This window comes from Psammomys obesus, unplaced genomic scaffold, assembly GCF_907164565.1.
Source record: "Psammomys obesus unplaced genomic scaffold, mPsaObe1.curated_primary_1811, whole genome shotgun sequence".
Lineage (NCBI taxonomy): Eukaryota > Metazoa > Chordata > Mammalia > Rodentia > Muridae > Psammomys > Psammomys obesus.
The window spans coordinates 9,733,806-9,752,310 of NW_026596079.1; the positions used below are offsets into that span (position 1 = coordinate 9,733,806).

At 47.5% G+C, this 18,505-nt stretch overlaps 1 protein-coding gene across 1 annotated transcript in view; it reads right to left on the minus strand.

Annotated features, from left to right (window-relative positions):
- Positions 1-18,246, minus strand: part of Ccn4 (cellular communication network factor 4) — a 28,844-nt gene extending 10,598 nt beyond the window's left edge. The window contains exons 1-2 of the mRNA XM_055626697.1: positions 18,178-18,246; positions 1,300-1,579 (exon numbers count right to left, since the gene is read on the minus strand). Of these exons, the coding sequence (XP_055482672.1) occupies positions 1,300-1,579; positions 18,178-18,246 (349 nt within the window). The remainder of the gene's footprint in view (positions 1-1,299; positions 1,580-18,177) is intronic.
- Positions 18,247-18,505: the final 259 nt, after the last annotated feature.

Genomic DNA, 18,505 nt, shown 5'->3' on the forward strand with positions numbered 1-18,505 from the left:
AGAAAGAAAGAAAGAAAGAAAGAAAGAAAGAAAGAAAGAAAGAAAGAAAGAAAGAAAGAAAGAAAAGGGCTACCAAGAGACTCAGGTAGAGCTTGCTGTCTTGGATTGTGTGCACATACCTCATTAACAAACCCCACCCCCTGGAATCTAAGGTGTTGGGTAGGACTAAGGACTGTACGGTATATGAACAGACACTAGGTCATACATGAACTGAGAATTATGGAGGAGTCTTGATTCAATACTAATGGAAGAGTTCTTATATTTATGAGAATTTGGGGAAAGTTTCAGAAGATACTGCCACATCACATGGCAGGCCATTGTTTATCATCATGTTGGCTCACGCTACTTGGTCAAGCAATGCTCAGAGAACTCACACTAAGGAAGCAGAGGTAATGATGCAGGTAAGGAAGCAGGAGTTAACGATGTCCCAGAAACATGATCTTTAGGAACAGCAAGGACAGTGGACACAGGATAGACCACATGGAGAGTAAACAACAAAAACAGCCTTTATCCAAACACAAGGGTACTGTGCACACCAAAATCAAAGAGAAACAAAAGCAGTGAAAAATGCCAGGAAGAGCAAAGGCACTACAAAGGGGAGAGGCAATTAAAACATGTACATTACTCAGGCTCCAGTGGCCATAGTCAGAACATGATAAATATTCATAATTACATATCCAAAAATCAGGACAGGGACATTTGGAAGATAACAAAGGTATCTGATGGCATCGGGGAGCTAATCCTTCAACCATCATGTAGGAATATTAATAAATATCCAAAATTAGTATAGCAAACCAGTTAATATCTCACAATGATAGCTATAGCAATAAAGGGCTAGTAAGTTAAAAGTGATGGTAATAACTGGAAAAGCATGGGAACTGCAGGCTGCTGGTTTTCTTGGTCACTAGCTTTTCTTAAGCATATTATTTTAACTTTTAAGATCATTAAAGTATTTGAAGTACGGCAGGGACTCTGTGTCATCTGAGAGGCCCTTGGGTATCTATGGAAGAATCCTATCTACCGAGAGAATAGAACCAGGCTCAAATAGTTCTTGGCAGAATCTCCTTCCTCGGGGAAAAATATCTCTAATAGGAAGAAAGCAAGACATCATGAGATCTTAGGGATGAAAAGAATGCAGATATTGCTCTCTCTCCAGATGACTCATCCTGTGGCTTCTAACTGTGGACTGTTGGAATATGTTTCCTGACCAGCTAAGCCTGGGCAGGTGAAGGGCTGTGGGTGTTCACAGCCAGAGCTGGGGGGTGGGGGAGGTTGGAAGGTACTGAGGCTCTCACTTACGTGCACACACTCCTATTGCGTACCTCGGGCGGTCCCCACTGTAATCGCAGTAGAGGCCCCGGTGTGGGTCACAGACGGCAGCCTCCGTGCAGTTGTCCCCGAGCTGCTGGGCACATATCTTACAGCATTCACAGCCATCTGTGATTAGGCTGACGCCCAGGGGACAGTGAGGTGGGGACTGGGGGCACTCACATGGCCACTTGCAGAATTCAGGGCGTGCCGTCGTGTCCTCCAGCGGTGCTGGAGTGAAAGTCCTGGTTGTGAGCGTTGGAGAGAGGGCCTGTGAAGAAAGGGTAGAGGTAAAAAGGGGTTGTTCAAACCCAAATGGCTGCAATGGCCTTCCCACCTTTTTTGTGCTTAGAGGATTTCACAATTATTAACTTCCATACGATCGATCAATTGACAAACATCAATTTTCTTTCAATAAAGTCAAGATTAAAGGACTGAAAGGTCAGAGCCTGGCATCCTCCCCTACCCACTTGGCTTCCTTCTTTCCTTGATGTCTCATTAGCCCTGGCGGTATGTGTGGTAGCATTAAGTTATAGAAGAGAAAGCCCAGGATTTGGGCTGCAGACTTGCTGATAAGTGTTGCTGTTGGGGCAATGCTCACAGTCTATAGCTGTTGTTCCCTCCTGCAGCGCCAAGCTCTTTCTCCTCTAAGTCTTCTGTGCCTGGTGGAGTCAAATGGCTCTCTCTCTCTCTCTCTCTCTCTCTCTCTCTCTCTCTCTCTGTATTGTGTGTTGACCTGTGTGAACATACCTGTGTGTGCATGTCTCTGTGTGTGTATGTGTGTGTAGGCCAGAGGACATCCTCAGCTGTTTTTCTCAGGTGTTACATACCTTGTTTTTTTTTTTTTTTTTTTTTTTTTTTTAACACAGGGCCTCTTACTCTTGAACTTACTCACTTCACTTAGCTAGCTAGGGTAGTTGTCAGTCAACCCTAGGGACCTGTCTGTCTCCATCTCTCCAGCTCTGGGATTACAAACACACATCTGGGTTTTCAGATGGGTTCTAGGAATGGAACCAGATCCTCCTGCTTGTGTGGCAAGCTTTTTACTGACTGAGATGTCTCTCCAGCCCCAGCATGGCTCTTCTCTAACTCCAAGTTCAGTGGGCTAACTTTTTACTAGCTGCAGCAGGAGATTTCCGGCCTCAGCTCTTTGCAGCTCTGTTTTCCCTGGCTCTTAGCAGAGAGAGCTGAGCTCCATGACTCAAGTAAGCCAGGTGGAAAAGAGTCATAATTTTTCATTCAGAACAAATTCCTTATTTCTCACACCTGCATCCCTCCCCAACAGACCCATTCCATATCCCAGCCAACAAGTTCATCTTCCCTCTGAAAAAGGTGGTAAACAGAAGAATGGGTCAGCTGGGAAGGGAAGCCAAGACCTTGTTTGTGTTTTGTCCTGGATAGCAGGCAGGTGGAAGGACCCCAGCACAAGACCATCCAGACTCCTGTATCTCTGTAATCCGAGCACATCTTGGCTGACTGCCTTCCTGACCCCATCTGGTTCCTTGTCCTTCAGTGGAAGAAACTGAGGCCCAAAAGTTGGAGAGAATCACCTGCACCCTTTAGTTTCTTCTGGGCTGTTTCAGACATTTATTAGACCTTTGCTGAGCTAGCCCACCAGCCTTCTCTATGTTTTAGACACTTGGAAGTATGTGAAGCTCATGCTACATATAGGAGAGACAAGCATTAGAAGTTATGGATCATAATATAGGACTCCAGGTGCTGTGGAAAGTTCAAAGAAGCTCTCTGGAACTCAAGGCAAGAATAACTCAGGCTAAAAAGAACTAGATGAGCTGCTGCATTAGTCTGACCTGTAGGTCCCTGGACCTGTAGCATCATAAGGTGCACAGATACTGACACAAAGAAAAGAAGTCTTGGAAGGCCAGCAATGTGACTCTGGTGGGCCTGTGTTACCTGTAGCTTCGATTTAAAGCCTAGACACATCACTTCTAGGCTTAATTTAACGCCCAGCCTAGTATATCCTTTCCCTGCTTCAAGGCATCTTCAGTGTAATTCCCTGTGGCTGAGATAAATTTCCTGAGATAAATCTACTGTGACACTCTGAACCTCGATTACTATATGCTTTTAGTGTTTACGGAGTGACAGACTACCTTGGGGACAGACACAGTGGCGTTCTGTTAGGGCTTTGTTTCTCTCTCTGCCTGAATACAACACAATGTCCACAGTGGGGTTCTGTAGGTGATGGTTTGTGAGGGATTTCTGGCTGAAAGTGGTGTGGGACATCACACTCTGAGCCAGTCTGTCCTCTCAGGGTTAAGCTTGAGCACCAAAAATATACGGACTCGGAGAGAGTGAGATAGGGGTGTTCCAAGTAGGTTTGGATACTCATCCCAGCCCTCCTGAAGCCTGTACTGGGTACATGAGTGTCACATTGAGAGATGTTATGAGGTCAAAGGTATAGAGGGTGTGTAAACACAGGGGCTTAGTATGTGAAGGATGCTTAGAGCACCCCTCCCCAAACCTGTCCAGCTTACTGGAACAGGCTATAAGCTGGTGTACCAGACTCTATGGGATCACCATCAGCCTTCTCCCTTCATCTCAAGTAAACAAGCTCAGTATGCAGCCTTCCTTCTCTGTAACTTCCTAGAGGCCTCCAGGCTTTTAGGTTGGGAAGGTAGGAAGGCCTCCTCGGGTTTAGGAGATGCTCTGGGCAGTGACTGGATGGGCAAACCATGCCTTGGATTAAGTCTTAGCTGTTGGTGCCATCTAGTGGTGCCAAGGCTTCTAGCTAGCCCAAGCAAGAAGCACTTCCAGGATTTTATGTGACCTGCCTGATTCCTGATGTCTTGCCCAGGGTTGATATCCATGATGTATGACTAGAGCCCAGTAGTTAGTTCAGCCTCCCAGTGATAATTCTTTGAAACATGCAGGGATACACAGGTGGCTGTCAGGGAATTTCTACCTCCCGGAGAAAGGCTGGACAGACAAGGAAATGCACACCAGCTCTTTGGCTGATGAATCCACAGATGCTTACTGAACACCTACTGTATGTTAGGCTCTGTGATGGGCAGTATTGCATAGAGTCTCTCCTCACTAACATATACCGACGTTGATATGTACAAGATAATTACAACCAAGGTGATCCATGCTACAGTTAAATTACTCGTTCATTTCATTTGTTTACACAACACAATGCTAGCTTTTACTTTGTTTTGGCTGCTGGGCTGGACAGGTACACCTGACTTCAAAAGTAGAGAGAAAGAATTTGTTGCTTATACAGGGCCAGGCCAACTTCTCCAGTGAGGTGGCAAGGCTTTAGAAACCATGATGGAAGAACAATAATGCACGCAGGGTAAGGAAGGAGGGCAGGGGAGCAGCTAGCACACAATACCAAGTTGATGACATGCAGTGTCTGAGTGCAGGAGCACCTGTGCAAGTCAAAGTGGCTGTGAAGAGGCAGGGGCTGGCTGCTGGTATCCATGGAGTGTACTGGTCAAGAATAGTCACTCACTGAGAGATTTTAGCAGGAGATGCTTGGGGAAGATCTGGGCTTGGAGCAAAACCACACTGCCACTGTGCCAGGCTTTTGTTTGTCATCATTCCTATGGCATGAGGGTTTTCTCTCCGAGGCTCAGCTTTCTCCTCTGCAAGTGGCATTCTTGCTTATTCCCAAGTAACAACTCTCTGCTGTAGTCTGTAGCTGCTTAGTCTGTCTACTGAGGGCTACTAGCCTGAGGACACTTGAGAGTAGCCTAGCATAGGTGCGCTGATCTCAGATTACCTCAATTTCCCCACGGCGATGGGTATTTTATTTGTATTTTATAGATCAGTGAGATGACTACCTCTGAACATGGATTAGAACTCAGAGCTGCTGGATTTAATATTATTCCTACTGTATGGTACACGGAGGAAGAATTTCTTGATGGGAGAAACTAGCTGAAAGGCACTCAAGATAGCATCTGGAGAGGCAACCAAGAAGTTCTTGGGAACTGGTGAAATGACTCAGCCATAAAAGTCTGATGACCTGAACTGGATCCCTGGAATCCACGCATAAAAGACACATGTGATAGCATGCAACTCTAATCCCAGAACTTCCATAGTGAGACAGGACAAGGAGAGAGGAGGATCACCCCGAATCCAAGGACCAGCCATCCTGATGTGCGTAGGACAGCAGAAATAGCAAGAGACATCCTGTTTCAACAAGGTGGAAGGAGAAAACCAACTCCAGAAAGCTATCTTCTGAGCTCCACATGCACACACACACTGATACTAAATAAAAAGGAAGAACAACAAAAAACCCCTAAATAACTAAAAATAACTAAATATAAAAAAAAACTAAAATAACTAATTATGCGTGCAGAGATCAGGTCTCACAAAGCTAGGCACATAGTAGGTGCCAATAAGCCCCTATGAGCAGAAATGGTGAGTTAATGTCCTCGACTGAACTTTGAACCCTTGAGGGCAGGGTCACCGGCTGCTCCCCTGTTTTGTGGCGTGAATAAGCACAGAAGTCCTTGAGATCTCAAAGCTAATATTATGGAGGGATCCTGATTGCATTGTGAACACACTAGTTCATACATTGTTTAACAGATTACAAAGTGGGTCTGCTGATTTTCCTCAGAGTGGTAAGGAACTGGGCCCTCAGAGAGCCTAAGTGACCTGATAATTGGTCTGTAGGTCAGAGATGGAACCAAGTTGCTCTCTCTTTCCAAAGCTTTAGGAAAAAATATTATTATTATTATTATTATTATTATTATTATTATTATTATTATTAGTGTCTGTGTGTATGCCATGTGTGTGCAGGTACCCACAGAGACCAGAAGAGGGTATGAGATCAGAGCTAGAGTCATAGGAGGTTGTGAGCTGCTGTACACAGATTCTGAGAACTGAACCCTGGTCCTCTGGAAGAGAAGCAGTTTCTCATAACTGTGAAGGCAGATCTCCAAACCTTCCCTAAGGCTTTTAAGCAATTAACTTGTGTGCTCTTGCAAAAAACCCATGGGAAGGACTGTGCTCCTGAGGCCTCTGATGGCCAAAGAGAGCAGGACTTGGTGACCCTTGTGTTCAGAATACAAACAGCAAGCCCATCCCTACCCTGTGGAAGCAACAGGCATGCTAGCAAGCCCAATAGCTCAAAAAGCTTAGCCTCACATGGTCTGGGAGCATGGCCTTGGGTGAGGTGGGAGGATGGTGAGGATCTCCCGGTGATCCAAAGGGAGGAACAGCCCTTCCTGCACTTTAAGGTGCCATATAATTTCCCAGAGGCAGTCTCCTTTTGGGAGACACTGCACTGGACCCATAGACCCTCTTTCTGCGCTTACTTTTCTAGGGATCCTGTCTCTGCTATTCCTAGCATGAGCCCTGTCCTCTTTCCAGAGAGCTCTGGCCATCATGCCGTTACACATCATGAGCGGCCAAAAGTAGGCAGATGAATCTGTTTAGACATGGTGTCCTGGGACCCTGTGTTACTCTTAAGAAGGAAGAAAGGAGAAAATAAATCATCAAGTAAGGAGAATGCTGGCTAGAAAGGACAGAAAGAGGGGGGAAGAGAAAAATAAAAAGGCTACGTCTCTGCAAATTGAAGTTGTTCACATAAAACTCTTTTTACAATGTGCTTCTGGCACCGGACCCTGCAGATGCCACGGTGTTAATAGGACGACAAGAAGAAAGCGGCATGTTCAAGATGCCTCCCAGACCACATGCACAGCACATGCTCAGTCATAGCTGGCCTACCCAGCTCCATGGCTGCAGGCTTGCCTGCCCCTGACCACACTGAGACTCCCTCCACTCCCTACTCAGGGCTCTTTAGCAGAAACAAAGCCCAACAGAACTTCCTGGACTTTTTTTTTTTTTTTTTTGGCAACCAGAATAACCTTGACAGAGGACACAGATGCCCATCACTTTTCCCAGAGAGCCAAACTTAGGCTGCTGAAGAGGAGACTGGGTGTCAGTGCTGTTCTAGATAGTTCCGAATGCAGCCGCCATCAACGCAGATGCCCTGATCCCACGTGGACTCAGGACTCTTCTAGACAGGACTGAGTTGGCCTGTAGCCATTGTAATTCTTAGAGCAATGGCTTGAGAACACAAGGTGGAGGAGAGGGACAGGGCAGAGCCTCAGGTCACCTTCTTGTTTTAATGTTTGGTTCTCATGAAGCCTATTCTTTATGTGTAATACAAAGTGTCTCAAAGTGCCCTACACAGAGCCACCAGACACGGCCGTGGGGTATACATTATTCTTTCACCCCTCAGGACAAAATGCTGTTAAGCGATAATTTGAAATTCACCTTAGCCCTTTAGGGTTCACTAAAGTGCCTGGAAACAGATAAGAGAGAAAGACATAGCTTGATGGCAATGTCCCAAAGGATCCCCACTTCTGGACAAATGGGACAATGGAGATACAGGATAAAAGTTTTTTCTGATCTCGGCTGTCATACTTACAGGAATGCTTAAGCTGGTTGAAGTTGAGAAGCAAAGTCCAGCACATTTTGAAAGCCTGCACATGCGTTTGTAATATGCTGTTTACAGGTGAGCAGTGACTACGGCTAGGCAGCATGGTCTAACACTCTAGATGGCCCCAGAAACTAAGTCATCCTCTGGGCTTCACACAATGGGATCACTCCAGGTTTTTTTTTTTTTTTTTTTAAATGTTCTCAGTAGGGACATGGGATCAGAAATTAGGATCCTGCTGGGGTAGAGAGGACCCTACTGGGGACCCAGTGGTGAGGGAGACATGCCTGTCTCTCTTTTCTGAGGACATTGAATGGTTCAGTGCTGAGAGGACACAGGCAAGTGGAGGATCACATGTGACAGCCTCCCACCCTCACCACTGCCAGAAACAGGCACTGGGGACTGTCATTCTATCTGAACTCTTGTAAAAGGGTGGTGGTGGCATGGCTCTTCCTCAGGCCTGATGAGAAGTCATTAGTGCTATCCCCATCTCAAGTGGAAGAAACAAAGGCTCAGAGAACTACAGTAACTTGTTGGACGTCTCACTGCCTGTGAGTCGTGTCTGACCCTAGTGTCCCTCCAGAGTAAGCATTTGTCATTGTTAACTGCACCATAGCCTCATCCAAAGCATTATTTTCTTCCATCTTCTCAGCACACCTATGCACTAAGCCTCTAGTGCTGGGATTAAACACGTGTACCTGACTCTATTCTTTAAACTCTTTAACAATGCCTTGAGGGATGAACCTGAGCCACTGCAAGACTGTAACACAACAGGGATGATCCTTGGTTCCAAAAGACCCCAGAAGAGGAGAGAATGGCTGCATCCAGATGTCAGAAAGGGGAAGCCACCTGAATGCCCACAGGAGCGAGGGCACACTTGGGTAATACTCAGGGTGATGACTGTGCTTAGATAAGCTCCACCAGAGGTCAGTGTTGAGGCATAAATGATAGCTCACAGCTTTAATGACTAGAGATTTGGGGAGAGTCTCTCTGTCTAGAAACACCTGCTGAAAAGAGAGGCCCTGTTAGAGACAAGAGATAGGACAGGCCTGGGCCCCTGTGGCATGCACCACAGGAACCTATGGGCCCCACTGCCTTGTTGTCATATTTCTGGTCCAAAGGACCATGCCGGGGAGATTTTCACTTTTCCAACACCTCCTGGGAGCTTCTGGATACCAAGTCTGGATACCTAGACCACTGTGTGGGAGGATCTTGGCTCCAATCCTCATAACCTGGGCCAGGCATAGGTGGAGCTCCCTTTGACCTCCCAACAAAGCATTGAATCCCCAGACTGCACATTCAAGAGGGTTTTCAGAGAGCAAAGTTGCCCCAAGTTTTCACTCTATCTGGCTAGTGGGTCAGGAGGAGGACCATGGAAGACTTTGTGATTTCTTCCCATGAATTTTACACACTGCATTTTGGAAGCCACTGGCTGGACAAAACAGTTTTTTTTTTTTTTTTTTTTTTGTGGGGAGGATAAAGTGGGCAGGAGATGAGTATCTTTCCAAACCATAAGCATACATTCAGTCTTCAAATGTACAGAGACAAGGGAAGGCAAGGCATGGTAGGCAGGCCTGTGATCCTAGCCCTTGAGAGGCAGAGATGGAGGGAGCAGGCTAGTGCTGGGCTAGCCTGGAGTGTAGGTCAGTACCCCGTCTTAAAAGGAAAGGACAATGTACTTAGACCCTCTGCTAACCTCCAGGTGCAATGACATAGGCTCAGTACCAGCTCTAGGCCCTTCCTTCTGAGGATATAAGAGCATGAAAAAGACCAAGGGATGCGGTGTAGGCTGCCACAGTGTGGCTGAAGCCACCTCAGGGCTTCTATGTAGAAACCAGAAGTTGTTTCAGCATTGTTAAAGAGTTTAAAGAAGAGAGTCAGGTACACGCGTTTAATCCCAGCACTCAGGAGGCAGAGACAGGTGGATCTTGGTGTTGAAGGGTAGCCCAGTTTACAGAGGGGTTTCAATATAGCCTACACAGGGAAGTATAGGCTACACAGGGAAACCTTATCCTGAAAAATCCAAAATAATAATAATAATAATAGTATCACAAGAAACCACTGTCATCTATCATCTATCTGTCTATGTGCCTACCTAAAATCTAAAACTAAAGTCTACGTAACATATAACATATATACCATATACTAGTATATAATATATACTATATATACTAAACTAGATATACTATATATATAAACTATATATTCTCTCTATATACTATATATAACATATATACTATATATACTAGTATATAACATATACTATGTTATATGTTTTAATGTATACTATGTTATATATAATTATATATTTCATAATGTATATACATATATACATTCAATATGATATAATAAAGTTATATATGCTTACATTAAATATGTAATATGTAATTTAACATATATAAACTTGAAACATGATGATTATGAGACACTTTTTCAAATGAGAATTTGAATCTAATGAAGTTAGGACAATAACGCTGTCCCCCCATCAGCAGCCTTCATCATCACCTGAACTTTGTTGACCTTGTTTCTACACACACACACACACACACACACACACACACACACACACACACTCCTTAGTGCATGCTTGCTTATGCTGGAAATCTAGGAATTTGTAGGTACCCAGTATTTTCACCTGAGATTCTGATGTGTGTGTGTGTGTGTAAATCGGGAGGGAGTTTTAGAAAATAAAACCTGCATATAATTATCACAGCAACACAATGAGTTATGGTTGTTATTATTTCTTCACGAGTCCTCAGAGAATGCTCAAATGACACTGGTCAACTAGAAGACTGTTTCCTATGGCTTATTTGAATCAATACGGTCTATAACTTATTTATTTTATGTATTTGTTTAATTTTTTGGCTTTTCTGAGACAGGGTCTCAATGTAGACCAGGCTGGACTCAAACTCACTATGTAGCCAAGGCTGATCTTAACCTCCTGATTCTCAAGCCTCCACTTCCCAAGTGCTAGGATTCTAAGCATGTGCCACTATGCCCACTTTAAGATCCTGTGTGTCTTCAACAGACAGTGCTACCTTGGTGATAACCCTAAAGGATGGGCAGAATGGTCAAGTTCTCTCTTCTGCAGTGAGTAAAATGAATCATAAAAAGTCAGATCTGATTAGTTTCTTTAGGTGTACAGATTTTAGTAGGTTTATCCTATATTATATGTCTATATGAGTGAGTATATTCCATTGCATCTTTCTGCTTCTGGGATAGCTCACTCAGGATGATCTTTTCTAGATCCCATGATTTACCTGCAAATTTCATGATTTCCTTGTTTTTTATTGCTGAGTAATATTCCATTGTGTAGATATCTTGCTAAAATGCTCAGTTCCTATCCAGAAAGTCAAAGAGGATGGACATCAGAAGAAGGAGAAAAGAGGGAACAAGTCAGGAGCCTGCCACAGAAGACCTCTGAAAGGCTCTGCCCTGCATACTATCAATGCAAATGCTGAGACTTACGGGCAACCTTTGGGCAGAGTGCAGGGAATCTTATGAAAGAAGTGGGAAACAGTAAGATCTGGAGAGGACAGGAACTCCACAAGGAGAGTAACAGAACAAAAAAATCTGAGCACAGGGGTCTTTCCTGAGACTGATACTCTAACCAAGGCCTATGCATGGAAATAACCTAAGACCGCTGCACAGATGTAGCCCATGACAGTTCAGTATCCAAGTGGGTTCCATTGTAATAGGAACAGGGACTGTCTCTGACATGAACTGATTGGCCTGCTCTTTAATTTCCTCCCCCTGAGGGGGAAGCAGCATTACCAGGCCACAGAAGAAGACAATGCAGCCACTCCTGATGAGACCTAATTGACTAGGATCAGAAGGAAGGAAAAGAAGACCTCCCCTATCAGTGGACTTGGGGAAGGGCATGCATGCAGAGGGTGGAGGAAGGGAGGGATTGGGACAGGAGGAGAGAGGGAACCACAGGGGGGATACAAAGTGAATAAAGTGTAATTAATAAAGAAAAAGTCAGATCTGTATGAGGCCTCTCATACGGAGTCGAATCTCAAGTCTCAGGCATCAGTTCTTCAGATCAAACTTAAATAGGATTCCTCATTTAGTAGAGGAGGAAAGATGGGACAAGGTGAAGGGAGAAAGAGGTGAGAGTGTGAAAGGCTTCCTGGAAGAGGAGGCATTTTCAGAGCATCTTAAATGGGGAAAATAATTGACCAAGTTCAGGGATGGTGTCCAAGCCGAGGACAGCCCCAGCTGAGGCTGGGGTGAGACTCAGGCAGCCACTGGTGAGAAGATAGACTTGGGGTTTAAGGACATGGCGATGGCCGGCAGGGGTCATGGTCCATGGAAAAGACAAGATCCTGACCCTGAATCAACCAAGTCATGGTGATGGTAATAAGGAAAACACCTCAGGAATCGCTTACAAATAGGGAAACTGAGACCCTGAGGTGTTTGAACTCTTGCTCATCTTCCTCTGCTTCTAAAAATATCTGTGCATGTGTGTGTGCATGCATGTGCATGTGTGTGAAGCACACACACACAAAGGCAGAAACTGGAAGACGTGACTACAGCTCCCAAACCATACAGTACCCACAACCAAAGAGTCTCCTCCCACGAACAAGAACCCTGAGTTCTGGTCTCACGCATGCCAGCAGAGCTTGCATTAACACAAAGCTTTGTGAAAAGGGCTTCTATATACGTCATGGCTAACACATTGTTGCCTAACCCCTGGACTGGGCAAGGCGGAGCTTGCTCTTGTCCCTGGGCTATTTAGTCTCACCTTCTCCTAACCTTTGTCCAGTTCAGCCTGGAACACAGGCACAGTGGCCCTTTATGTCTACTTCCCAGACAGGGACCCTGAAGCTGAGGGTATCACAGGACCTGTAAAACCTGAGCTTCTGACCCTTCGTTTGGTACCAAGTCTGAAAGTCACTGCTTGTTGCCTAAGCCACTTAGCAACCGGTTCAGGTCCCTGTCCATCGTTCCCTGGCTCTCTCCAGCAGGCATCTCCAAGAACCAAGGTGCCCTTGGCCACCCTTTTCTGTCCATTCTCCCCATATACAATCTGCCTAGCCCCACCAGCCCTGGCCTACCTTTATGAGTCACTGCAATGCCTAACCTGAGTACCTACAGTGTACTAACATAGCCATTGATGGACCAGCAGGGGGCTTGCTGGATGAAGACAAAACCTAGCTTGAGCCAGGCCTTTGGAGGGCACAGCATGTGCAAAGGCCCAGGGTTGGGGAGCCCAGGTGGCTTGGGAATTGAGAGATGTTAAATTTTATAAGAGTACAGGGTATGAACAAAGGATGACCTTCCATGGGGTAAGGCCAGTGCCATTCCAGTTGGGTAACATCTGGATCCCTTTTACCAGTCAAGGATAAGATCTAAGGGGATGTCTGTAGGCCTACTTGGGGGATGTGAGGAAGGCTTCTTGGAGGTGTCCCAAGTAGGTGCCATGGAATGGACAAGGCTGGGATGGAAGAACAAGTAGCAATTCAGGGAGTCTACTGTTCTGCTAAAGACAGAACGGGTTAAAGTTTAGCTTGCTCTAAACACTCCTTTGTCCTACCAGCCCACTCTGAGCTCTCTAGCCCTGGGGAGGCTCTCAGCCCCCTTTCCTTTTCTTCATTCACAGACTGGAGGCAGAGTCCCTGGAGGAGCCCTTGGAGTCTGGGCTCTGGCCCCCTCACACCCTTCCCCCAGCAGATCTGCAACAGTGGAAATCTCGCCTGGACTTGCCTCTGGATCCCAGACTGGTGGGCGGGCCAAGATCAAATCGCATCCCTGGAATGTTCATTATCTGCTTTCAGAGGCCCACTTTCTCCTTCTTCCACCTCCCTCCTCCCTCTAGCCTTCTTCGCCTTTCAGTGGATGGAAAGGAGGAAGAGAAAGAAGAGAAAGAGGAGGAAGTGAGGGGAGGATGTAGAGGGGGATTGGGGGAGCACTGGCTGATGAATGTTAGGATGTCAGCACTAGAGTATTGAATGGTTTATCTCACCCCTTGTTTTTAAAGCTGAATTATCAGGACTCCTTCTCCTATGACGGTGCCCTGTTTTCTCAACCATCTACCACAGATCCAATGCAGGCACCCCAGCTTTCCAACAGAACAAGCAAGTGGATGAGCTGTGAGGCCTACAGTCAGAAAGAAGTAGCTGTTACCCCTGACTCAGGCTTTTGAGACACACATAACCATACAGCATCCTCAGTAACATTGTCACCATGGCTATTATCATCACTGTCACCAGAATTACCATCAGTACCATAATTATCACCACCACCATCATCTTTACTATTTCTATTGTCACCACCAAGTGTATCATTACTTCACCATCGTCCCAAGTAGAATTAGCACCAGTGGCTCTGTCATCACCATTACCTTCATTAGCACGATCTTCACCATCATCATTACCAGCAGTAGCATCACCCCACCAGTCTTCCTTTCTCTTTCACAGTCCCCTGGATTGCTTACCAACTTTGTTCTCATGGCTGGAGACCTGGCTAACAGGCCTTAGAAGATTCCCTGCACTGAGCCTGTAAAAGCGGACACTTCATTACCCTGCTCTGCAAACACATGGTACTGAGGCCAGCCCCCTTAGTGCCTGTAGTCCTGGACTTGAGGCCTGCCTGAAGCCTGGGCTTCCACTTGCTTGGGCTCCAGAACTGCTGCTGGGACAATGGGCTTCTGCAGGCATCATGTGTTCTTTCTCTTTTCTGTCCCTTCTTTTTCATCCTCCCACCATCTCCAGAATCAAGTGTGAACACGGGCCCTTAGGGACAATACTGCATCAGGGACACTTTCCCTGAAGATATTAGGCTTCTAAGCCTGGCTTAGAACCCTCCAAAATGCCCCCCACACTCACTGAATGCCAAACCTTTGTGTCCATTTGGCAGCCACAGACAGAATTTTCTAGTAGTTATATCAAACGGAATCAGAAGCAGGTGAAATTGGCTTCAATTATATGTTTTGTTGAACCAAAAGCAGTCTAAACATATCCTGCCAACAGGAAGAGTCAGGGTAGGAATTAAAGAGTCTGCTACCCTGTACTGTCTCTACTGAGGTCTGCCATCCAAGGCACCGCTCAGCAAGGTTAAGAGTTTGACTGCAGTGCAGGGGCCCAGTGGCCCAATACAGGACCTGCAATGGGGAGTAAGGGTCTGGGGCATGGCACACCCTTGTCTTCCCAGTGGGCAGTGCTCCAATGTGTTGGTCTATATTCAGGCTAAAACTGTGTGCTGAGTGGGCCACCTATCTTGCTGTGGCTGTTAACCAGGGCATCCAGAGTTTGCTGCTCATAAGAACTCACATACCAAAGCCTAACTCTGAGAGCTTAACAGTCACCATCCCAGCCCTAAGTGGCTCCTATGGCCGTGGTAGCCTGGTTGTGACTGTGGCTCATTCGCTGCTCTCAGTGGAACCCCATCGAGGACAGATTCTTGAAGTCCCTGGGAGATGGTGGGGGCACTTCAGCAGTTTTGAAAGCTGGCTTCTGCACCACACCCCTCCCAGGCTTGGCAGTTTCCCAGCTCAGTGGTCACAGGCAGAGTTATCAGTAAACCCTGTGCTGTGTGGTGTGTGGGTTTACCAAAAGACCGGAGGACTGCCCAGCCCACATGTGGGGCTCTTGTCAGTGAAGATTAGTAGGGGACAGCCCTCCTTTGTCTCAACCCTGGATAAATGCTATGCCCAGGTGGGCAGACTGACTCTCAGCAGCCTTCCTGCAGCATTCTTGGTGGGGCTCAGTCAGGCATAGGGTTAAAGATACTGTAGGGCTAGGATCTGGGGGTGGAGGTGGGCGGAGCTGCTGACTCACCACTGCACAGTGCCTAGGTATGTGGAGACTGTCTGTGGATCATGCTTGCTTTCTCATTTAGAGGAAGGATTTCATCACATGCCTATATATATGGTCCTGGTTCTGGGAAGAGAGAATGAGTTTACATTCCCCACCCAAACAATGAGTCCCCCCCTCACCTCTCTTTTTTCCTATCTCCCTCATCCCTTCCCTTCTCTGTTTCTCTCTCTCTCTGTCCCTGTCTGTCTCTGTCTCTCTGTCTCCCTGTCTGTCTCTGTCTCTCTGACTCTGTCTCGCTGTCTCTCTCTCACACACAGGAACAGGGAGAGAAGATTCAGCCAGTCTCAGACCCTGCATCCCAACCTGGATGACAATGCCTTATCTCTTCTCATCTCATTCTAACATGTGGGTGGCTGTCTCCAGCCTGCAAGCACTGCTGGGGTCTAGCCTACATGTATACCACTGCTGCACATTCACTCAGAGCATCAGAAGGCTACTACCTATTGTCATCTCCATGGACTGTTAGCTGTGTGTCCTGGGCAATTTACCTAATGTCTATGAGGCTCAGTGAATGTTGGTGGTACTCTGGCAAGCCTTCTATCTCTGCACAGGCAAGGCACATGGGTGGGTATTACTGTGTACAAGTCCTTGGGAAGGTTCATATACCCTATGACCTTCTTTTTTAGCAGGTGGGCACTTAACACTTGTCCAAGAAAAAGAAGAGATAAAACAAACTGTTCTGCACACAGAGTGTCAACCACAACACTGCCATAGGTACTAGGCTTTGCATCTGTGCCCAGGACCTGCCTCCCGCACTTTGGATGCCTCCCTCTCCTGCTGTCCTTTCCCTCCTGCAACAGCCTATTGAGCTATGGGCACCCCAGACAGCTCCTTCTTCCCAGCCCTCTTCCTCAAAGTCTTCTTGGCAATCCTCAGTTCCCACATACTTTTCCTTCCATATGGCCAATGTGTGTCATTCTTTCCATGTCCCCCACCTCCGCCTCCGGCCCCTGGCTGGACTTGAACTCTCTTTCTGTATTAGTTCTGGAGGATGCCATGTGTAGGATTTGGTCATAAAGCCCAGCTCTGTACCATTAAGGGTGCTGTGTCAGTGGATAGGGGCTTTGAGGATACCCTGGGAACTCAGACCTTTGTGCTAAGAGGCCCCAAGAATATGGCATGGACAGCATGGGAGCCTTTGCTGAGAGCACCCCTTGCTGCTGCTGCCGCCAGATCCCTCTGGACTCTGGGTCTCTCTGCTGAGGTCCCCTGAAAAGCTTTGATTCTTTCCCCTACTGTCCCTCAATCCTGGCTGTTCCGGTGGCAGGTGAGCAGGCCCCGGAGCCTGGTGCTCTCGCACTGACTCTGACTGTCCTCCTCTCACCAATTCTCCATCCACACCCTGCCCTCCCTGGCCCAGCCCCCTGCAGGCATGTAGCTGGTCACATCTAGTCCTGAGGCAGAGATGGGACTAGTTCCTTCCTTCCTGGGATCTAGGATTAGGAACTGTTGGGAGGATGGGTGGTTGAGGATGTGCCAGCAAAGATCCGAGTGTGACCCAGGTCACTTACTCATCCCAACCCTGGGCAAGTCCTCTGCTTCTGGCCACCCTTTGTGAACAGAGCTGTTTTTTTTTGTTTTGTTTCGGTTTTGGTATAGGGTCAGGTGCTGTAACCAACAGGCATCATGCAAGGGCTGGAGGACTTGGAGACACACTGGACAAGTTCATTCTCTGCAAAGAACACCTCAAGGTGCCTGTTACCCAGGCCCAGCCAGGTCTAGTTCTGACCTTCAGTGGAAAAGTCTGAGCCTGTGTGCCCATAGGCAGGTAGCTGAACCCTGACTCCAAGTCTCCTCAACCTCGAATACATTTAAGCCTCAAAGAAGTCCTTGGTATAACTCAGTGTCGGTAGCCTTACAACTTCCACTGTCCCGGGCTCTCGTGTGGGACCCCAGACTCAGTAACTGCCCCGTGGCTCACCCTACTACCCAAGCTGCCTCCCTTCTGCTCAGCCACCCACCTCACTGCCCCTAGCAGCCTGCCTTCTTGCCCAGCCACCCCCGCCTGCTCCAGCAGGCTTCTCTGCTCTGCCACGTGTCTCCTTGCTTGCCTCTTGAAAGTGCAGACTGCTGTCCCTCCGTCCAGGACCCAGGTGGGAGAGAGGCCCCCAGACGCTTTCTGGAAACGGCAGGACAGGAACATATTCACAGGACAAACCATTGAGCTCAAGGTGGGAACCTTGCAACTCAAAAACACTCGAACCCTGCTTGTTCATCGGGGACTTGCTAAAAGCTGGCGTGTTCTTCCCCAGCACCGCTCCTGGTGGGAGCTCCGATGCTCAGTGTCCTGGGACTTTCAAATTCTCAGTCTCTGGATGCTTCCAACGACCCCCTCATTGTATGCTGCTCCGAATGGATATATGATCCACCCGAGATCACAGGGCCAGTTCAGGGTGCACATCCCCAAACCCCTGTTTTGTTGAGCGAATAGTAAAAAGCAGGCTGTCTCTTTTGAGGGGTGCGCCTTCCGCCCCACTCTGCCACCTTCTGATCCAAGCGGACCTCTCCTCTCCTCTGTGCTCACCATTCCAACCCATCTTGTCTTGACCCCCACTCCCCACCCCAGCGCCCCAGTCCCTTGTCCTCAGCACCAGGTGGGAAGGGATCAGGTCCCCTCACTGATCCCTTCCAGGCAGGACTCACCGTGGCCAGGACGTTGCCCGCCACCAGGACTGCCACGGCTGCCAGCGTCCAGGGCAGGAGCCACCTCATGCCTGGAAGTCAGCGTCACAGGAGCTACGGCTCAGCCGAGAAGATGCGGATGCCTCTCCAGGGAGCTGGGCCAGGACTGGGCTGGCCCATCAGAGCAGGGGAGAGCCTTCCTCAGCCCCTGAGGGGGTTTGTCAAAGCGACATCTGACGTCAGGCCAGCAGACTAGCCCTGCATTTTCCTCTAAAAAAAACTTTTCCTGCTTCTCTCTCTCTCTCTTTTTCTTCCCTCTGTCCCCACCTCCAGCCTAGCTTGGCCAGCC